Here is a 22318-nt window from a genome sequence, read left to right as displayed (position 1 = left end):
TAAGAGTTACTAGATAAAGTTCGAAGTGGAAAAAAGTATAATCATCTGAATGAAGACAGTTGCTATGATTTTATGCTTATAAAATATGGCTCTAAGCTTCCTGGTTTCTACAGTAAAGAGGAAAATATAACAAGTTTTAGACTGCTCAGGTATTTTTTCTGGTATCAAATTTTGAGAGATAGGTCTTACCTGGGGAATTATACGTGGGGTAATGATTCTAAAACCCTATGTACCAGCATCATGTGGTGACTTTTAAAAATACAAATCCAGGGGTCCCCGCCACCCCCATTCCCTGCACCTAGAGATGTAAATTTGCAATGACAGTCTGTACTCAGAAGTAGGTATACTGGTAAAATATCCCTAGATGATTCTGGCAATCCCTCAAGTTTGGAAACAAGTGATACAGAGGGTACTTGAATATTAATGAGCTTCACATTAGATCCAACAATTTCACATTGAAGTACATAATATATATTGCTTTATCCTAAAGTTCTTTTTCAAAAAAGATGACACCAAGTATCTGCTGTGCCCTGGGGGGTGAGGTAGTGGTGATGGTGGTGGGATTCACTAATGTTGTCATGAAGCATCTAGTTCTGAAAAAGTGTGATTTCCTGAAATGTCCACTAGTGGGCATAGCGGACAAATGCATCCTGGATACCTGAACAAATTACCCAGTTCTCTAAGGAATCCTTTCATATTCTCAATTTGAAAGCTGTAGAATATTCACTACTGGCAATGATTTTTGTTTGTTACAGTTAAAAATCCCTTTTTCTGGACAACAGGTAGAGAGCATATATATTTTTTAAGTGTAATGTGGTTCAAGATAATAAACCATATATATATGACATTTACTTGTCCTCTTATTCAAAAAGAGAAGGAGACAAGATGTTGAGATTTGTTTGCTTATTTAAAATTGTTGTCTGATACATTCTTGCCCACATTATTCTAATGGTGGTAGCAGAATGCAAATTTTGCAACTGGGGATTTTAGTCTGTTCCAGTTACTGTTCACATTGACCTCTGAAAGCTCAGAGGTCAGTGAATGAGTAAGCAATCCTTCTTTGTTCTACAGACATTACTCCTCAAGGTGAAGAAGTACTGTGACTGTGATCAAAGACTGTGATCATATGACATTGAGCTGACTTATTTTTTTTTAAATAATGTACGATGCAAGTGCTACCTTTTAAGCTAGCCTATACAATTGTACAAATAAAACATGGATTTTGCTGTTTTGATATTCCAGTTCTTATTTTGTGTATGTTCTCAAGTGACTGCTCTTTCCTCCATACAGAAAAACAAAACACACCTAGATAGCCTCTAAGAAAAACAAAACATATGAAACCTAGATATTTAAAATACTGCTGTGATTGGACTCTCTACAGATATAGATTAGAAAATCCAAGGGACCTTGTGAATAAAAAAAAAAAGACAATATGGTAAGATGGGCATTTTTACAAAGCTGAATGATATGGTTACCTTAATTTAAAGTATTTTCAATAACTCATATTGTTTTTACTCCTTTGTTTAGGAAAGTAAGTCTAAACCAACAACCTTGAAGCCGATAATTCTGAAGGAAGTTGTTGAAGCTCACAAAGAAAAGATTAAGGAGGTGGTTACGTGTGAGAGTGTGGCACCGAGTGAGCACCTCAGACTCTATGACAAGTATGATTTTCTAATTACCAAAAAAGCTGAGCAAGATGCTGATGCTTTCCTTGCAGAAAATCATAATTATGAGAAAATAATACAAGAAATTCACAAATACCAAAAACTCATAGAGGACATACAGTACACATCTAGAAAGGTAAATGACCCGTTTGTACAACTGTTCTTTGTACCTAGTGATCTTTTCCCAGTTTTATTAGGATGTATTTCTAGACCCTACAGTGAAAGAATTAGACCATTATCATCAACAGAAAACTGTTTGTTGGGCCTTTTTCTGTGCCAAGCATTGTGGTAAGCCCTGGCTGTGCAGAGGCAGACAAAACACATAGTTCTTATGCTCATAGAGCTGAAGGTCTACCCTTTAAGCCTGACTTTTTTTTTTTTTTTTTTTTAAACAAGTGTCTTACCATGAAGTATTTTTAAATTTTTATTTATTTATTTATTTATTTATTTTATTTATGGCTGTGTTGGGTCTTCGTTTCTGTGCGAGGGCTTTCTCTAGTTGCTGCAAGTGGGGGCCACTCTTCATCGCAGTGCGCGGGCCTCTCACTATCGCGGCCTCTCTTGTTGCGGAGCACAGGCTCCAGACGCGCAGGCTCAGTAGTTGTGGCTCACGGGCCCAGTTGCTCCGCGGCATGTGGGATCTTCCCAGACCAGGGCTCGAACCCGTGTCCCCTGCATTGGCAGGCAGATTCTCAACCACGGCGCCACCAGGGAAGCCCCTAAGCCTGACTTTTAAGTAATTTATTTTAACTTGGCCCCTCAAAAATATCAAGAACTAAGGTTTTTTTTTTGCTTTGGTGTTTACAAATCCTTTGGAAAATATGGTAATTATACCAAAATGTGGTTACTTCTGTTTAGTAAGAGGCTGGTAATTAAACGTTTTCTTCTTTTGTCCTTTTTTATATTTTGCAAAATTACTACCATGACCATGCATTACTTTTTTGTACAGAGCAAGTATAACATTTAAGTCCCGCACTGTCTATGTAGCAATAACTCAATTCTCCAAAGTTTTTATATCAATTATTGTCCTGAAATAGAATTGGCTTTCAAGATACACTGTTCAAGGAGATTCACCCAGAAGATAGTGGTAAAATATAAAAGAGTATTTGCAAAACCCTGCCTGCATCCTATTAAAAAAAAAAAACTCAGTTGTATTAGATCACACACACAAAAATCAATATTATGGAAAAAGGCAAACTTGTGGGAATCATTTATGTCATTTCATGTTTATTAAACTTTTAATACCTAACATTGCAGACTATTCGTTTAGGAATGTTTGAAATGCGCTGTGAGGAATTAATCAGAGCTTTGGTGAAGCGAGCAGATATTATTTGTGGAAAACTTATAGCTAAAATGTTCAGAGACCATCAGGAAGTAAATACAAGGTATTTATTTAATATTATATTTTTATTTTGGGGGGTGGAGGAATTAGATAGAATCAACTGTCACTCAACTAAAGTAATGGATTAGAGCAGTGTCATAAATGATAGAAAAGATAAAGCCAAACTTATTTCAACTTGGCTCTAAGTGTTATTTTATGATTTGTAGTATTTTTCACCATGAATGTGCCTTCCCAGTTGTCTGAATTAGGGTGGTATTAAAATGTGTTTGCATTTCTTTTGTACAAGTCAGGTGGGCATTATCTAACTTCAGATTTGTAAGTTTGTGTAATCAATACACAAAGTGAGTTTTCACAGTGGATATACACGGTGGTTGTCAAGGATCTCAAATTTGGAACATCATTTTACTGTAATTACCCTTCAAGGCCATGGTAACACGTTACCTTAACTACAAACTCATATGTTGTCCAATCTGGAGATTTTTAGGAAAACTGACTCATGTTAAGTAAACTCACAGAATGCTAATGTGTGAAGCAGAATACCTGTTTAAGACAAGAAGTGTAGTTAGTTTTCTAGCACTGGTGATAGTGTGGCTCCAGGAACCTCTTTCCTGCTATCAGTTCCATGGAATAAAACCCCCAAATAGTCAGAATTTTTTATAATTATAGTGTTAGAGAAAAAGCATTAAAAAGATATTTCTTTTAGCCTGTAAGAAGCCTGGAGGGAGCTTCATTTACCTACCATATGTCAGGCACAGCACTAGAGACTTGGACTGAATATGAGCAAAATTCCTGGAGAAAGTTACATTGTAGAAGGGGAAATAGATATCCAATTCAGTAAATTACAACAGGGTGCCATAAGTTCTGTCCTGAACCACAGAAGTAGAACAGTAGAGAAGGAAGTGATTAATTTCCTTTCAGGGTGAGGTTTGGAGGAGAGGGGAAAATCAGGGAAGTCTGCAAAGAGGAAGTGATGTAGGAATTCATTTTGAAGGATGAGTAGGAGTCTGCCAGGTGAATGATGTGGGTGAAAGAATTCCAGTTAGAGGAAATAATATGGAGAAGGGAGTGAGGTATGAAAATGGCATAGTGTATTCCAAGAACAAGGAGTGGGTTGTGTTGCTCTCACAGATACTGAGAGGCGGGAGGCTGAAGAGGGAGGCACCACGTGGAAAAGGGCTAGGATTTGGGCGGCTTATCTGAGAAACAGAACAGTATATTCAGCTTAAAGTACCTTTTCCTCTAAAAGTACTGGAAGAATAGTGAAAATGTCTTTTACTTACAGCATTTCATGCTGAGTGAAATATTTGCTTTAATTTCATAACTATTTCCCTACCTCTTAGCTGCCCCCAGAGCTCATGCCAGTTCTACTTTTTCCCCTTTTCTCTTAATTATGCCTCTCACCAGACTCACTGGCTGTATAGAGGATATACCAGGACTGTTATAGGAACCACTAGATACAAATGCCCTCAACTCCTTGCCCTTACATGTCTCATCTCACCACTCCACGAACTCCTCCCTATCTGCCTCCCCACATTCTCAGAGGTCAAGAGTCTGTCAGCCACTCACTGTTCTCGTCTCTACCTATGAGCTCAGCCCCCTTGCCTCCCATCCCTCTGGACCTGGCTCTACTAGTCGTCCCCTCTGTGTCTCATTTTAAATCTTTCCTTCACTGTGGATTCTGCCTCTGAAATTTACAAACACGGTCAAAACCCTCTTCCGTCCTCCAACCCTCCACTTCAACCCAACATCATCACCATCCATTCCGTCTCCTTCACCTTCACCTCTCCTTCTTCAATCTTCTTGAAGAAATTTCTGCAGATGTTATCTGCACTTCCTTAGCTCTCACTACTCTTTTTTTAAAATCCCATAGTAAGTTCATTGTTTATATTGCCCACAACCTAAATCAGTAGGAAATATTTGCATATTACCAGAAGCTTCTGAGCACACAGGCCCATTTTAACCGTGCCATCCAAGTAGACCACCTTTTTGTGCCATCTCAGCTAAATCTCTGGTAGAGCCCTTAAAACTCTAGGTTGGAAATGATTGTTCATAGTCTTGTTGTCCCTACTGGATTGTGAACTGCTTGAGAACCATTATTTCATCTTACACATTTGTGTACCTCCATCACTTATTACCGTAGTTGGGAATGTAATAGATAATCATTAAATGTGTATTGAATGAATGAGTAAATGAACACAAGTTTGCTTTTAATTAGATGTCATATAGGTAAGATCATCTGACTGTATTTTTCATGTAATAGAACATTAAAATAGTACACAGGAATATATTTAGGAATAAAATTTAATTATGGAAGATGGGTTTTGTCTGGTGTTTCAGATTATGTGAGGAATTTGAGAAGATATCTGAAAAAGCTCTTAGCACTCCTCCAAATACAGCAGAACTGATGGAAATGAAGGTATTGTTTATAAGCTCTATATAGTCATGTGTGTGTAAGTAAATTGTTTTTCTTTCCCCCCCCACCCCAGCTTTTATAATTATTGACATGATAATACAATAACAAATTGCTCCAAAAGTTAAAACAGAGGCTTAAAATAGTAAGTTACACACACACACACACACACACACAGAGCTCATGAGTGTGAAGTTTGGTGATTCAGGCTGGACACTCCTCCTAGATAGTTCTTCTGGACTCAATCAGATCAGCTAGTTCTCAGTTGGGTTGACTAGTGTAATTATCTTCAGCAGCTTGACTCTGCTCCGCTTGTCTCTCAAACTTCAACAGGCTCAGCTGAGCATGTTTTCATGGTATGGTAGAGGCACAAAAGCAAGCCCAATTGTACAAATGCTTTTCAAGTTTCTACTTGTGTCACAGCAAATAGCCTGTTGACCAAAATGGCCACGGAGCCAGTGAGAGGACACTACAAGGACAGATAGTGGGAGAGGTGAAGTATTGGAGTTATTAATGCAATCGTCTACAAGAATCTTTTTGAGAGCACTATTAATAATTGTTACCATGCTAACAGGCATAAACCAGGACTGTCTTGGGCAACCTGAGATATGCAGTCATCCTTCATTTTTTTAATCAACAAATATTTAATCCTTAAGTAATATTTTATTTTGTTTTCGATAGGCTTTTATTATATATTAAACATTTCTGTGGTAGTTTGCTGAAAAGTGCATAGGACTTATGGTACTGAAAATATTAGAGAAGTCTCGCATCATTTTTCTTGTTGCTTCTGTGCTTGAAGTCTACCTGATGGTAATAAAATAATATAAAACACCTTGTTAATCATCCTTTTATTTTGTTCCTTTTCCATTCTTATAACATTACACTTTTACAGGATCTTCTTTTTCCTTTTCTAGCAATCTGAAGATCCAAAATAGAACCCTTGTGTTCCTAGATTTTAAAATATTTAAGCAAACCCGGCAAAACATGTTAAATCATTCAAAACTTTGTATAGGTAGGAAATTACAAAAGGAGTTCAAATGATTATATACATTAAATTATTCACTTAAAGAAAAATTTGTGAAAATCACTAGAACCAAATTTTACATATCAGCCTCTAAAGAGTTCTATTTCCTTTAAAGTATTTGTACTTGGATTGGGGTTCTTAACATGTGAATTTATGTGTATGTGTGTGTATCAAACACAAACATACCTATGATATCCTTTTTAGGATTTTTTATATTTTACATGAATTATTATAGAACATCAAGTGATACTTTGATTATGGATGATTTGAAAGGTAACTGGAGAGTTCCATAGCTGGAAATTCCTTTGAAAAAAATGAATACTGAGTATGAAGAGTGTTATTTATGTACCCTCTTAACCATCACTGGAAATATTTAGGAATTTGGAGTTATTTAGTGTGAATTTCTATTGTTCATAGCAACATTTCACAGAATTAGCAAACAGGATTCATTACCTAATATTTAAAATATTTCTGTATCTTGAAAAAGTTTATTCCTGTAAGGGCATAAACATCTTCTCAGTTTATTCAATACAGACATCAGTCATTTTTTATCAGTAAGAGGAAATAAAAGTGCAGTTGTTTGACTACATAAAAAGCTGACTAACCAAATTACAAAAATGTATTTTCAATTAGATCATTGTTTGGATTTGCAACAGAAAAACATTTGTTCTAATTAGAATGACATATCAATGAAAGATTTTAAGGCAATGTCCTTTTTTTCTTTTTAATTACAAAAGTGAATATTTAAACAATATGGAATTGTACAAAGTAAAAGTTCCTCTTTTTCCATAATTCCTTTTTTTGGGGTAATGGTTCTTTCCAAACATATGTATATATATATGGCACTAGGGAGAGTGATGAAAAGGGAGAGCCAGAGAGAGGTGGTTATTAGAGATTTAAAAGAACTTTAAAAGCATTAAGAAAAAAAGCATTTACTTCATAGACAAGGAGGTGTGGGTATAACAGGGAAGGTAAACACAGGTAGGTACAAGTAATTGCCAGTTTTCTCATTTTTCAGGGGGATAACAGGTTTCTTTCAGAATTTATATTATTAAGATATATGCACAAATTAATATGTTTCAAAAGAGGTTTGAGAGAGCTACATGTATATATGTACATACACATGGGCACCTCCATGTGCATGTATACACACACATACACACACACCTATATATTCACCCACTCACACACACAGAGAGCTTTGTTTTTGCAAAAATAGAATCATTACTCCTGCAAATTATTTTATTCACTTAACAGTATACCTTCTCTGTACTTCTACTAAGTAAATAGGGCTCTTACTTTCTTCCAGAATCAATAGCCAATTACTTCAGTACAATTTATTAAATGATCTGTCATTTCACTCCTGATTTGATATGCCTCTTTTTCAACACTAAATTTCCATTTGTACTTGGATCTATTTCTAAACTCTGTTCTGTTCCATTCTCTACTCCTGAGCCAGAACAGGAACTGTTTAAATTACTGCATCTATATAGTATATTTTGCTATTTAGCAGGGCTAGTCTCTATCGTTTTCCTTTTTCATGATTATCTTTGCCTACTCTTGAGTACTTTCAGAGACTTTAAAAATTATATCAAATTTAGTTTTTTAAAATGCCATTGCAATTTTGATTGAAATTGCATTGACTTTCTAGACTGATGGGAGGAGAATTTACATCTTATAATATTATGTTTTAACGTGTGTCTCCATATTTATTTGGTACTTTTAAAATGTCCTTCAATAAAGTACTGTAGTCTTCCTCATAGATTTAGCACATTCCTTGTTAAATTTGTCTACAGTTATATTTTAGTTTTATAACTAAGGAAAGTGTTGCAGCACTGGTGTCTGTTGCAAGTTTGCAATTTTACATTTGTTATGGTGGTTATTTGACTAACTGTCCCCTCCACTAAACTGTAAGCTCTCTGAGGACAAAGCCCAGGTCTGTTTCTGTCACACTGTTATTGCCAGCACCTGGCATGGTATCAGGCACGTAATAGGTGCCCGAAATGCTCTTCTGAAAGAATAAATGATATCACTCAGCATCTGCTTCTTATATTCCAGGGAACCATAGCATCCTTTGGTTTTCCAGTGCTCTTTGTGTGTTGTTTAGTATTTCTGTTTTTCGCCCTGCTCTGTCAGTAAAGGTTTTCAGGATGCATGAGAAGCAGACTGTGCCGCAGTCCCCTCTTTGGAACCAAAAGTCTATACTTCTAACAAGTCTGTACATATTTATGCAGTGTATTTCTACAGGCTATTTTTTGACATGAGCCGTTCCTTAAAATGCCATCTGTAATTTTTGTTTTCCCTCAGGCTTATATTCAGAAAGTAGAGACAGTTGATATGATTGAACTGGGACGGAGATTGGTGGATTCTAAAAACTGCCTCGCCTTCCTCATTGAGTGTACCAACTTTTCTCCAGCAGACATTAGGCTAAATAATAATGTCTTCCAGTGGTATGGAAGAATGGATGAAATTTTTGATGAACACAGGAAAATCATTAAGGAGAAAACAGAACAATATCAAGAAGGTCTTAAGGTGGGAATCATGGATATTTTAAATTATTTTCATTTTCTGGAAATATTTAACTTCTTACATAGCAGTGTCAGCTCCTCTATTTCACAGATAGTATATCTTAGCTCTCTCCTCCCGGAAGTCTTAGTAGAGGATAGGACACATAATGGATGGATATGGCATCATTTCTTGATTTTTCAAGGGAGAAAACATTTGAATATATTGCCCACAAATGACCGTTAATGAGAATAGTATTTATCTGATACGGTTTATAGTACTGTCTTGAGTTTATTTTTATTAAGGTCAAAGCTCCCTTGGTGAGGTGTGCCTTCACACCTCATAATCACCAGCTTGCCTAAGTACCATGCCCAGAACCATCACTATAACATTCCGTAACTTGAACATTTGGTGTGTGTGTCCTACGTATAAGATGGTGTGTGATTCCCCCCATCTGCCTGTGCAGCCTCACCTCCTACCTCTCCCCACTTCTTGCTCTTGACTCTTCAGTAACCCTGAGCAACGTCTGGTCCCCGCTCTCCTACACTTCTCATCTCTTACCCGCTCTCTCCATTCTCTCTGGAGTGACCTGCCGCCCCGCCTGTCTATCTAGCAAAGTCAGCTGACTTTCTGAGAAGCCCTTTCAGTCAGACCTCAGTACTGCTTCTCCTCTGCTCCCATGACACTTTTAACACGTCTCCACCGGGCTAATTATCTGATCATTATGTTATTATTTCCATCTCCCCATTAGTCGGTCAGCTCCTTGATAGCAGGGCTGTCTCGTTTTTACCTTTTCTCCGTTTATATCTGCTTGGCTAGCACAGTGCCTGACACACAGAAATGCCGTGAGCGCTTCATAGCTATTATGTGAATAAATGACACAGTATTTTCAGTCTCATTTTACAGATGAAGAGACTAAGGTTCCCAAGTGAAGGTGAAGAGGCCTGTTTCAAGTCAGCCAGTAGAGCTGTTTGATAGCAAGCCTAGCCTCTTTCTACCTCACTATAGCAAATACGATTAATTGGCAGCATATGTTGTTTGCAGAATAAATTATAGACTTAAAACAAAAAAAAAAACCCTTCATTTTAAACTATAAGTCTATATTTAAGTCTATATTTCTGTTTTACGTTTAGGCCATTTCAGAAATTTTTAAAACCTGTAGAAAGCATCATGGGTATTTGATGCTTATGCTACAATATAATAGACCCTTAGGAAATCACTAGGTGGCCCAGAATTATCTATACTTCGTTGTAATGTATACCATTCTACAAACTACACATAATGTTAATGAATTTTTCCTCTTATTTTCCTTCCCCAACTGGGCCAGAGCAATAAATTGACCAGGAAACCAAAGAGGACAGAAATCAACCTAGATAATCTATAAAATATAAAATCTATTTTTGAATAACCTAGATTTGACTTCTGAATATTTTATTCAGAGCTGTTTTTTTAAGAGCCATTTAATTTGGAATGCCTTACCAATGACAATTTTGTAAGAAGCCTTTTTCATTAAAAAAAAAAAAAACCACACATACCTGTTTTATACTGGAAAGGTTCAGTTTTTCGGCTTTTAAATCTGGATTTATTTATTTTATTTCCTGTGAAGAGAGCCCATGGGACAAGAAAAATAACTTTGGAATACTTTGTTTTAGCATTGCTAATTGAAGAGATACCTGAATATCAGAACGCAATTAAAGAAATTCAGTTTTTTCCAGTTGTTTGTAAAAATGCTACCTTTACAGGCCTTAAAAAAAAAATTGGACTTCACTTTTAGCCTCATACTTGATTATTGTGAGATTTTTTCAAGTGCTTGTATTTCATTAGCATACTAAAGAAATACCATTGTTTAGCACATTCTTATTCATTTTATTAGAACTTCTTACCTTGATAATACAGGGTAAACGTTCTCTAATTTGTGAATTATAGGAATCTGAATCCGTTAATCTTAAATCCCAGCTCTTAAAAATTCTGCATATTTTGGATCCCAGTCATCTTCAAGATCATCCCTTTCTTCATATTTTGCCAGTGACAGAATATAATAATAATAATTCTGATGATCCTTACAAATTCTAAAATTTTCTCTTGATGCCTAGGGGTTTTTACTCTTAAAAATAGTAACAAAAATAATTGTTTTTATTAGTTACGGTGTGAACGGTTTGTGGAGGAATTGGAGAGTTATGCTAAACAGTCAGAAGAATTCTACTCATTTGGAGATCTTCAAGATATACAGCGGTACCTGAAAAAGGCTCAGACACTGAATGGAAAGTTGGATTTAGCAGCAGACAAGGTATAATTTAAAAATTCTTAATAGGATGAATTAGTTCAACAGAATGAGCATTTGAATTTGTATTGGGTATTCACCTTTAAGAAATGGATTCAAATAAAAGAGTTTAACTACATCGAATTAGAGATTAATAGGAATGGCACAAATAGATTTTATAGACATGCTTCAAGGAGGGAGCAACATTGCTGTTTTCTATTGGTAGTAATAACATTTCAGTGGCCTTCATCTTTTATTTTAAAGATAGCGTTATATCTCCATCTGCTTTTTAATCTTGATCATTTACATTATGTGATAACACCTGGTTACTGTTTAGATTTCCCACCTCCATGGAAGCCAGCTTAGATTTGGTGGCTGTGTTTTTAAATCAGGTCCATTATTTTCTCCCATCAAGCTACTTTGTTCCCAATACCGCTATTTCAGAAATCAGTGGTCTCGTTAGAAGCAGCTGGGTGGGAAAAAGCCGTACTCTTTGCCATGTTAGAAGTTTGAAATTTTTAATTGCGTTTTTTATAAAAAGGGGAAATATGAAAACAGACCATATTATGATGCTCTACCATTTTTTATATATTGTAAGATTTTAATATCTTAGTTCAGGTAATTAAATAGTTTATAATAATCTCAGATATGTAAATATATGTTGAGACAAGAGAAATTGTAGATTTTTTTAAACTGATGCCACTGAAATTTTAAGTAATCTGCATAATTTACATATCTATCTCACTCTTTTCAATTCTGTAGATTTCTCATCTACATCTCCCATATCCTCACAACTTCACTACTAATCTAAGAGGAAATTAATGCTTTCTTTGTGTCTCTTATCCTACTTACCTTCAAGACCCAGCCCTGGTTGTAGCTTCTCTAGAATCTGTGATTGCGCTATTTCAGCAGGCTCTCTTGTCTCTGAGTGATAGCATTTTTAAAAGTATACCATTCATTTTATATTAAATGGCTACTGCTCTAACACATCTCTTCTGTTGCCTTATATTATTAAATAATTGGTATCTAACTCCTCATCTGGATTACTAACTCTTGGAATTGGTACTTTGCAATATACTTTTTTCTATTTTCCACAGTATCTAACACAATGCTGTGTTTATTAAAAGTAATTAAGTTCTTGGGACTTCCTTGGTGGCACAGTGGTTAAGAATCCACCTGCCAGTGCAGGGGACACGGGTTCAAGCCCTGGTCTGGAAAGATCCCACATACCACGGAGCAGCTAAGCCCGTGGGCCACAACTACTGAGCCTGTGCTCTAGAACCTGTGAGCCACAACTACTGAGCCCGCGAGCCACAGCTACTGAGCCTGCGTGCCACAACTACTGAAACCCGCGCACCTAGAGCCCGTGCTCTGCAACAAACAGAAGCCACTGCAATGAGAAGCCCGCAACGAAGAGTAGCCCCCGCTCGCCACAACTAGAGAAAGCCTGTGTGCAGCAACAAAGACCCAACGCAGCCAAAAATAAATAAATAAATGAATTTTTAAAAAGTAATTAAGTTCTTGTGAGTTAATAAATGAAGCTATATTCTCAGTATATCTGGATGGGCAGAGACTTTTTATATTTATAAATTTACTGTTTCAACTAACTTAACCAATCATTTTTCTCTGGAAACTGTAGTAAAGAAATAGGAACAACAAAAATAAACAAAATAAAGCAAATAGGAAAAAAGACATTACTGCTCAGTTTTTCTAGTTATGGCCTAATTTAACTTTAGGGTTTAATGAGAGGTTTTTTTGGTCACATTTGATATAAATATTTTTTAAAACTTTATTTTGAATATCATTCACTTTCAGAATAACATATTTAATACTTGTCCTTCCAGGTTGAGCAGTTTAACGCTGAAGAGGAGGCGTTTGGTTGGCTACCATCAATATATCCTCAACGTAAAAAAATCCAAGATGGTTTGAACCCTTATCTTCGTCTCTATGAAACTGGTGTAGAATTTAGCACCAAATACAGGGCATGGACAGAAGGACCATATCACAAGGTGAATCCAGACCAAGTAGAAACAGACGTTGGAAATTACTGGAGAGGACTATATAAGCTGGAGAAAACCTTCCATGATTCTCCAAATGCATTGGCCATGACAAAAAAAGTAAGGGCAAAGGTGGAAGATTTCAAGCAGCACATTCCTCTCATTCAAGTGATTTGTAATCCTGGTTTGCGCCCCAGGCACTGGGAGGCCATGTCCAGCGTCGTTGGTTACCCCCTGCAGCCAGCAGATGATTCCACTCTCTTCTCTTTTTTAGATATGAATCTGGAACCATATTTAGATAGGTTTGAAGGTATTAGTGAAGCAGCTAGCAAAGAATATTCTCTCGAAAAGGCCATGGAGAAGATGATTAATGAATGGGATGCAGTGGAATTTGTCATTCTTCCTTATAGAGAAAGTGGGACATTCATTTTGTCATCAGTTGATGAAATTCAGATGTTGTTGGATGACCACATTATTAAGACACAAACTATGCGAGGATCTCCTTTCATTAAGCCCTATGAAAAACAAATGAGGTAAAGTGTTATTTATGTGACAGTGATTATACTATGTTACCAAAATTATCACTCATATGTAATATACAGTTCTTCTTAAAAGTTGATTCTGTACTTTATACTTAATATGCTAAATAGTGTATTGTAAGGAATGATAACCTTTATTGCTTTTGGAAGAGTCCTGATCCTTTTGCTATCATGTATATTCATAACAAAGGTAATAGACAGTCAGCCTCCAGATACTCATTTTTATTGCCCACAGTCTGATCTTATACATTTGACTCTCAAAAATAGTCTCATGCCTATGAACATAGTTTATAGAACATATAAACTGTAAAACTGAAGAAGATAATGTAATTTTCCAAATGTACTGATTAGTTTGTTGTCGATGATTCCTCAAAGTCTATTGTAATTTCCAGTCATATGCATAAAGGATGGCTAGATAAGTGCAAAAGCATGAAACTATGATTCTCGTCTGGAATTTTGAGCATCTGACACAGCCAACTAAATCTGACCCTTATCCTGTCAGTTTTTAAATTTTTTTGTGATTTGTTTTAAGCAGCTTATATTTTATCTTAAAAAAGAGTAAATCCAAATCAGACTACCAACTTCAATGTGAATTTGCATGGTGAGGGAAAGCTACCTGCTTGGTGATATCAGCCCCTGGTTATTGATATATTATCCTAAACCTGAGCTTGCTCAGCTGTTGATGTTGGCTCAGTGTTTGATTGCTGTGCCTCCTGCCCAGCTTGCTCCAATGTGCTCATCAAGAGTAATTTTTGAACTTCTCTGAAAGTGGTATATCCAGATTCTATTTTTAAGGACTATTCATGAGATCATTAGCTAGTGAGAAATTTTCTGCATTAGTCAGGGATTAAATGGAGAAAGAGGGAAGAGCACCAGAAGGAGGTGGAGGCATTCATTTCCCTGTGTGAAAGACACATTTATTGATGAACACTGAAAGGAAGGTATTTTAGAAAGACATTTTAAAATGCCTGGCGACTTTTTGAACTCCTGTATACATTTCTTGGTTTTAACAATCTAAAATTATAAATGATGAGTAATGTATGCATCTACACATAAAGCCATCCCATCTCCAAGTTTTGTTGCCATTAACCAATCCTTCTTCTTTATGGCTATGTTGTCTCTTATAGTGTAGTGGTTACAGCTGTCTGGGTTCAAATCTGGCTCTATTGTTCATTAGCTGAGTGAGCTTGAACCTGGTACTTACCTCTATGTACCTTAGTCTCCCTATTGGTAAAAAGATACAACACTCTGGACCCTGCCTCCTAGGGTTGTTGTGAGGATAGAGCAAATACATGCAAAGACCATAGAACTGTGCTTGTAAAATTGTCAGTTTATGCTGTAATTATAATATTTATTCTTGAGGAAGTTAAGTTGTTTTTGTTCTCCATATTTAGAAATAAACTGATAACTCATTGTAAATTCAAAAATGCTTCCTTCTCACGAATGCCACACTAGTATATTTAGGATTATGTAGATTTTTCTTTAAATGCCAGTTATATCTTATGAATTGAAATATTTTACTCTGGAAATAAAGCCTTTATGGCCCCAAATTTTTAAAAAACTGAAAAAATAAGAATGTTAAAAGAAATAAATCTTGGATGTAAATTACCTTTCCTAAGAAGCTGCGAGTGCCCTTGATTGAGAATACCATTAGTATCTCTAAAATCTCATTTCTCAGTTTGTACCCTTTGTCCATAGAATCGGATTGCAGAAAAGTTTACTGATATACAGAAACCAACCCATTTGTAGATAGGTACATCTAACATGTATATATCTGTATTAGCATAAATGTTGATGTTATTATTTAGAGACAGATTTTGTAGAATAAAGCTAGTAGGTAGAAGAATGGAAATTGGAATAACACCATTGCATGTAAGATTGACAGCCTAGCCATGGTTTTTGAGTTTTATCATCTGAAACATTGCTTGGTTTGCTGTTGATAAGAGCCACTGTGTTTTGCTTCTCAGGGAATGGGAGGGCAAACTCCTGCTGCTTCAGGAGATTCTGGATGAATGGCTCAAGGTCCAAGCCACGTGGCTGTATTTGGAGCCCATTTTTAGTTCTCCGGACATTATGTCTCAAATGCCTGAGGAAGGCAGACGATTTACAACCGTGGATAAAACGTGGAGAGATATAATGAAAAGTGTAGTACAGGTAGGTAAAAATCTCTGAGAATGTGATTGTTTTGTTGAAGTGACATGATTTTTGTGTTCAAAACAATCTAAATAAGCCATTGTCTTTTTCCCACATAGGCTCCTTTTCAGATATTATTTTAGAATCCCAGGAGCAAGAAACATCAAAAGGAAAATAGGTGTTTTGTCCTGATTACTTATTGAGGTCAAAATTGAATTTGCATTATTTAATGATAGTGGTTCTAGCAGTGGTTCTTCCTGGACGCTCTGGTAGGACGACAGTGTACTCAGCACACACTGTCCTGTCTGTTCTCTGGCCCCCATGTTACTAGCTGCACCACCACTGAAATGTACTGTGGTGGGAAAAGGTCAGCATGCCAACCGCTCAATCAACAAGTTTCTCTGTAGGGACCAAAAAAAAAAAAAAAAAAAATAGAAGAGCTGCAAAGGTAAATATACTTAAAGGGCCCAATAAATACAAACAAAATGCAATCTACCAATCAATCACCACACAAATACAGTGGAGAACTTAGAATTTAAGTTAAGGAGGGAATTTAATAAAAACCAGTAACACCGAAAAAGGTATGTTTTTTGTTCAGTTCAAAAGACATTTATTTATTTACTGCCTACAAAGCGTGGTTTGTGTGTTAGTGGAAGTTAAGATTAAAATACAAGAAATATTAGCTATTAAATTATATCATTAAATGAATGTAAACCTCTCTATTGGTGTTCTGATCGAATACAATATTGTAAGATAGGAAGAGTATTATCTTAAAGTTTTTCTACCCTAAAATGGAAATATGCATATTTTTATTATTTAAACTTTGAAAATTGTGACTCTAATCCTAAATACTGATGATACTGTATCAGTGTCAACTATATGATTTTATAGGAAAATATTCCATAAGATGGACATGGGTCTGTTTATTTAATAAGTTTACTTCATTTTATGTAATAATACTTGAAACAAAGCTTCTGTATTAACCAAACTTTTGTAGAATTTATCACACTGGAATTCCATATTTAAAGGACCTACTGGTGAGTCACTTTGTAACACATTTATGCATTTCTAATTAATTTGTTTTATAAATTTAGCCTTTCCTATATTGTTTCCTTACAACAGGGCAAAACCCTTAAAACATGTATACATTTTTGTTTGGAAGGGGATGAAGTAGAATTTTTTTGTTGCCCAAAAAAGAAAAAAAGTAGATGCTTGTATTCTCCTAGTTAATATAATTTTAAAAGTTAAAAAAATTCTTTTTTTGACATTCGATCAAAATACTCTTCAAAATTCATATTGCTAGGGAAATTTTATGGATAGTTCAATGCCTAGGAAAGGGGAAGCTATGCTGAGTCTAGTAAATAAAGGAGAAAGATTTTCAATTCTATAAAGCCAAATTAAAAACATATTAACAGAAAAACATTACTTACTCTCATTCCCAAATAAGCAGTTTTCTTTGGATGACACTTCATTTACTTTTGCTATAAGACTTGATTATCTTCTTCAGCTGGCTTTACATTTTCTTTTTCTCAATATGTTAGTATTCAGGACAGCTTTTGTCCATATTCTCCAGAGCTTTGCAAAGAAACATAAATCCATATTCTCTCAGGAAGGCTAATGAGGATGATCTGTATAGTAGAAGCCACTGGATTAAATGCTTGGTACAAAAAGCCATCACTTTCAGTCTTAGGGGTTTCTAATAAATGTTCTTTTAGAACTATGCCAAGAGAAAAGGCTCAGAGGTTAAAAACAGAATGTAAATGATGCTGTTAATATAAATGGCTTGATTGAGGTTATCTTGGTTCCTTAAGGTATAAGCATGAAATTGTTGTATGTTTTGGTACCTGCTCCTAACTGCGCTTGGCCAAAGGCTGTTTCTCACTGGGGAAAGCTCCCTTACTGACCTTTCAGTGTAATTCCGGAATTTTCCAGTCACTTTTGGTTATTAAGATAGTTTTGCCTATGAAGACCGAGCTGTACCTGCTTGAAAACCTCAATCTCTTGTTCTACTTAGAACTCTTCCCCTACCCGTAGTCAGGTAGCCCTGAGGCTCTCGTGGGGTGGGGACTGCGCCCTCCCACACTGCTTCTCTCTTTCCTGGTCTTATCACTTGGTATTGGGACAGGGAGAAGGTAGGGAGGAGGTGAAGAGAAAAAGGGAAGGAGGGGGAGAAAGTAGAAAGAGGAAGAGAGAGGGAGAAAGAGGGAGAGGGAGAGAAAATGTACTGATGTAACTGATCCAGCCAAATTGGCTCTTCTTTTCTTTGGTGGTCATAAGGTGGGCGGCCTCCTGTCTCTGGTACCTGCACTGTGCCTTTACTGTTGGTCATCACAACTAGTCTAGCTTTTTGACCAGTTGTGGAGAGGTGAAGTCCACAGATTAACTCAGTGTGGACAGGTGAAGACCCCGACAAGCTCTGGCTGCTGAGGGATGCTATCTTGAGCATCTCCCCTAGGCTTGGTCATCCTCTGCCAGACTTGACTCCCATCTTCCAACTGATCTACCAATGATGTCTTTTGCCACATTCCTCTCATATGCATGTCTTTGGCTCCGTATTCTAGTAGTAGTTCACAGATCTGTAGCCCTTAATTTCACCTGGGGTCTGCAGTGCCTGGGATCCATCTTCTGTACTTCTTGGTAATCTTGAGCACATGGTCCTTGCCCTTCCTTCACCTGGTCGTCCCACCATACCACCTTCTCCCAGAGTTCTTCTCCTGTTCTGATAGCACTGGCACAGGTCAGCATGCTGGTGATGGAACAGACTTCCAGCTGGAGAAGAAGACGTCAGCCTCCTCTCTTTACATGCACTTGAAAACTTTTCTAGGGACTCTCTTGGGCCCCCTCCCTAATACAGGACCAGTGAATTGCCCATCATTTGGGGTTGAAAGAAGTGGATAATCTTTTGTGTGTACCCAAACTTGACTTTTGATCCACATGAGTCTTTTGTATTTCGTACAAGGCAGGAAAAGTCACTCTTGAATTTCTCCCCAAACCTTTTCCTTTTGTAGTCTAACCGCATCTCAGTAAATATGAACACTATTCCCCTCGTTTTTCAGGCCAAAAGCATAGAGTCATTGTTTTTCTTTTTCCTTTTACTATAGTAAATATGATCGCTTGGCACCAAGCATCTCCCCTCTTTCTAGTGAGCTGGAAAGCTAAAATTGTGTCTCCCAGACGCCTTAGCATCTAAGTTTCTGGAAGTGAATTCGATTTCGATGATTAGGTACGCTCATTTGGGATCTGGAAGGCGTACAGTGGCCATCTTCTTGCCATTTTAGCTATTTCTGCTGTCAAGCAAGATCACTTTTTTTTTTTCTTTTCCGACAGACTTCAGTGTCTGGTCACCAGTTTTGTGGGTATTTACAGCCGATGATGATGGTGGCTTCGTGATCCTGCTCTCTGATCCTAGAATCACAGCCACCATGGTGTGTTCTTGAATGCAGTTACTTCTAGTGGTGGCGTCCTTTTGTCCTTACTGAGGCAGAGGTAGCAACACTCCTGGAAGATCAGTTCCACAGGTTCTAGGAGTCTTTCCTGGAAGCCCAGCCTGGAGTGTGCTCCCCTAGACCTTCTAATGATTTTGTAATAACTTAATTCCCTATATTAAATTTCCTTTTGCTTAATTACCTAGAAGGATTCTGCACTGAACTCTGAATAAATATATCAAACCCTCAAAGTTGGTATCTAGGATCTTGGTCTATATGACCAGGTTGGATTTTTAGGGTAGTTAAAATCTAGTTACCATCTGAAAATGGAACCCTGGTGGTACGTGGCATGCACTCCAAAATTCACTTACTTAAGTTATTCTCTTGGTTTCCTGGAATGAAGCGTCTGTTTTACAGGCAATGCTTTGGTGGACCAAGTGACTGCTGTGGTAGGTCAATAGAGTGCAAATTTGAAATACAAGGGATGTGAGATGGGCTGAATTTTTTCTAAAGCACTGGAGAAATTAAAGAAATGACATAATTCAGGGCTTAAATTCTTTGCTCAAGACATGGTCAGAGGATTAAGGTGCTTCTGTGATTGCCCTCGAGAGCCTCTTAAGTCTCATAGCTACAAATTTGACATAGCCAAAAATTATAGAGTCTGATCCAGCAGGTTGCCATATTATAATGTAATTTAATTCACAGCCTTGCCAGATCTGTTCTGTGAAAGATAATTTACCTACTGGGAAAGAGTGGGATGGTGAGAACTGAGGATGGGGACAATTGGGTGAATTTGATTGACTTTGGGTACCCTGACCCTCACACTGAGAGCCTCCCTTGCCAGAAGCCTTGTCAGAATCCTAAGGAATATAGGAGGTATTATACTGCAATAGTGCTTGCCTAGGGAGAACCTAAGTTAGATACAGTCAAATGTATTGATGTGAGTGCACTTACCAGAGATCCTGGTTTCCATGAGCTAGTCAGGGAGATGTGAATGATTTCTGTTTTACTTGCTTTTTTGACCAAAACCTGGCTTCCGTGATGGCCTACCTAAATGAAGTTGAAATGCCAAAAAATCCTTGATATGATTTAAAGAAATTAAAGACTGGTTTATAGATTGCTGCAAAATATTTCTTGCGTATCATTCAGAAGCAGAAATTACAACCTTCCCCGCCCCCTACTTAGAGGATTGACTTAAAAGGTAGTAGGAAGGGAATCCTACAACTTCAATAAATATTAGGGGTTTTTTAGACCTTGCCTATACAAATGGCCAGAAGTGTGGCTCTACATTGATCATAGTCAGTAGCAAGCAGTTTGGCTGTATGATCAAGGACTTAGAAGAAACAAGATTGAAAGACTGGCAACAAGGAGGTCTGAGGAAGAGGTATAAGGGATCACAGAATAGACTAGAATATGAGTATATTTGTGCTCCATTTAAGTGTTTAATAATATGCAGCACTGCAAAAGGAGGCACTTGATAATATTAGTTGACCAGTTGATCTATTTTGTGAATGTCAGTCAGCATATGCCATTGTATGCACAGTGAGCTATGAATAGAATAATCACATGATATTTTGTCCAGACTGCAGAATTTCTGAGAGTTAAAGCAATTAATAAGTAAGCTAGGAGAGCAAGCATAAACCAGAACTCTCCTCATCAAACTGGAGGAGGTCACTCAAGCTACAAACAAAGAAGTCATGATGGCAGAGGTGGGAATTATGGAAGGACTTGTCATTAAGGGCTGTCCCTTACCCAACACTGCTGAGTGTCCAAGCTGCCAACAGCAGAAACTAACAACATGCTTCTGATACAGGGTCACACCTGAAGGGACCAGGCAGCCATTTAGAAGGAATTAAATACATTGGACCTCTTTCAACTTAGAAGGGATCAGTGATTTTTCTGCACCAGAGGGGTTTTCTTTCTTATTCCAAGTTTCTGTCAACACTGTCATTCACTGACTTACTGAATGACTTATTGTCACAGTTTCCACACAACATTGCTTCTGCTAAGGAACCCACACTACAAGGGAAATAAGGCAATTGACTGATACTCATAAGATTTACAGGTCCTATGTGAGCATTGACCTCGTAAAAAGTGGAATGTCTCATGTTGAAGACTCAGTTGCTATTCCAGCAGGAAGAAAAGTGTGAGTTTGTGAGTTTAGGGTGCAGTTCTAGAGGATACATAGCATAAGTTCTCAACCAGCTCCAAATACAGAGTTTCTCCCATAGGCAGAGTACATGGGTCTGGGAATTAAGTGAAAATGACAGTGACACTTTATACCAATTCACCTAATAAACTTCTCACAATGATTTTGCTTCCCTGCTTTGTTCTTGCTAGTTGAAATATCTTAGTATCCAAGGGAGAAATGCTTCTGGTGGGACATGGCAATGGTTTCCTTGAACAGGAAGTTCTTGATTTGCTCCCTCTACCCTTTTACCTCTCTGTCCTTATAACTTTTACCTTACTCTCTCTATTCCAGCCACACTAGCTTCCTTTTTTTTTTTCTTCTTCTTTTTTTCAATCACACATGCCAAGCACCCTTTGCTGTAGAACCTTTGCTCTGACTGGACCCTGTTCCTGAAATGCTGTACCTCCAAATATCTGCAGAACTAATGAGTACCTTTGCTTACTTGAAGTCTTTTCTCAAATATTACCTTTATAAAGAGGCTCACATTGAGCGTCGTATTTAAATTGAAACCTGTCTTTGCCTTTCCTGGCAATCCTGATCCCCTTTTTCGTGTTTGCAGCATCTATCACCTTTTAACTTAGTATATGATTTATGAATTGTTATGTTTTTTATCTATCATCTGTCTCCTCAGGGAGGCTGGGATGTTTGTCTGTTTTGTTCGTTGTTGTGGCCCAAGCACTGAGAACAGTGTCTGACATCTATCAAGTCCTCCATAAATATTTGTTGAGTGAGTGGGTGAATAGTTAAATTGAGATTGATCCTTGAATTATTGCTAGTTCTAAGAATTCTGAAAAACCTTCTCTGAAAATTCAGTGTTAGAAACCTGAG

At 37.1% G+C, this 22318-nt stretch overlaps 1 protein-coding gene across 1 annotated transcript in view; it reads left to right on the top strand.

The window, feature by feature from the left end:
* Window positions 1–22318, top strand: part of DNAH7 (dynein axonemal heavy chain 7) — a 234348-nt gene that overhangs the window by 37844 nt on the left and 174186 nt on the right. The window contains exons 12-18 of the mRNA XM_082466856.1: window positions 1528–1800; window positions 2922–3049; window positions 5344–5422; window positions 8748–8972; window positions 11086–11232; window positions 13050–13735; window positions 15709–15895. Of these exons, the coding sequence (XP_082322982.1) occupies window positions 1528–1800; window positions 2922–3049; window positions 5344–5422; window positions 8748–8972; window positions 11086–11232; window positions 13050–13735; window positions 15709–15895 (1725 nt within the window). The remainder of the gene's footprint in view (window positions 1–1527; window positions 1801–2921; window positions 3050–5343; window positions 5423–8747; window positions 8973–11085; window positions 11233–13049; window positions 13736–15708; window positions 15896–22318) is intronic.

The sequence above is a fragment of the Balaenoptera physalus genome (assembly GCF_965194825.1).
Source record: "Balaenoptera physalus genome assembly, chromosome: 6".
Classification (NCBI taxonomy): Eukaryota; Metazoa; Chordata; class Mammalia; order Artiodactyla; family Balaenopteridae; genus Balaenoptera; species Balaenoptera physalus.
The sequence above is the reverse complement of the archived record's forward strand: the minus strand, read 5'-3'. Positions and strand labels throughout refer to the sequence as shown.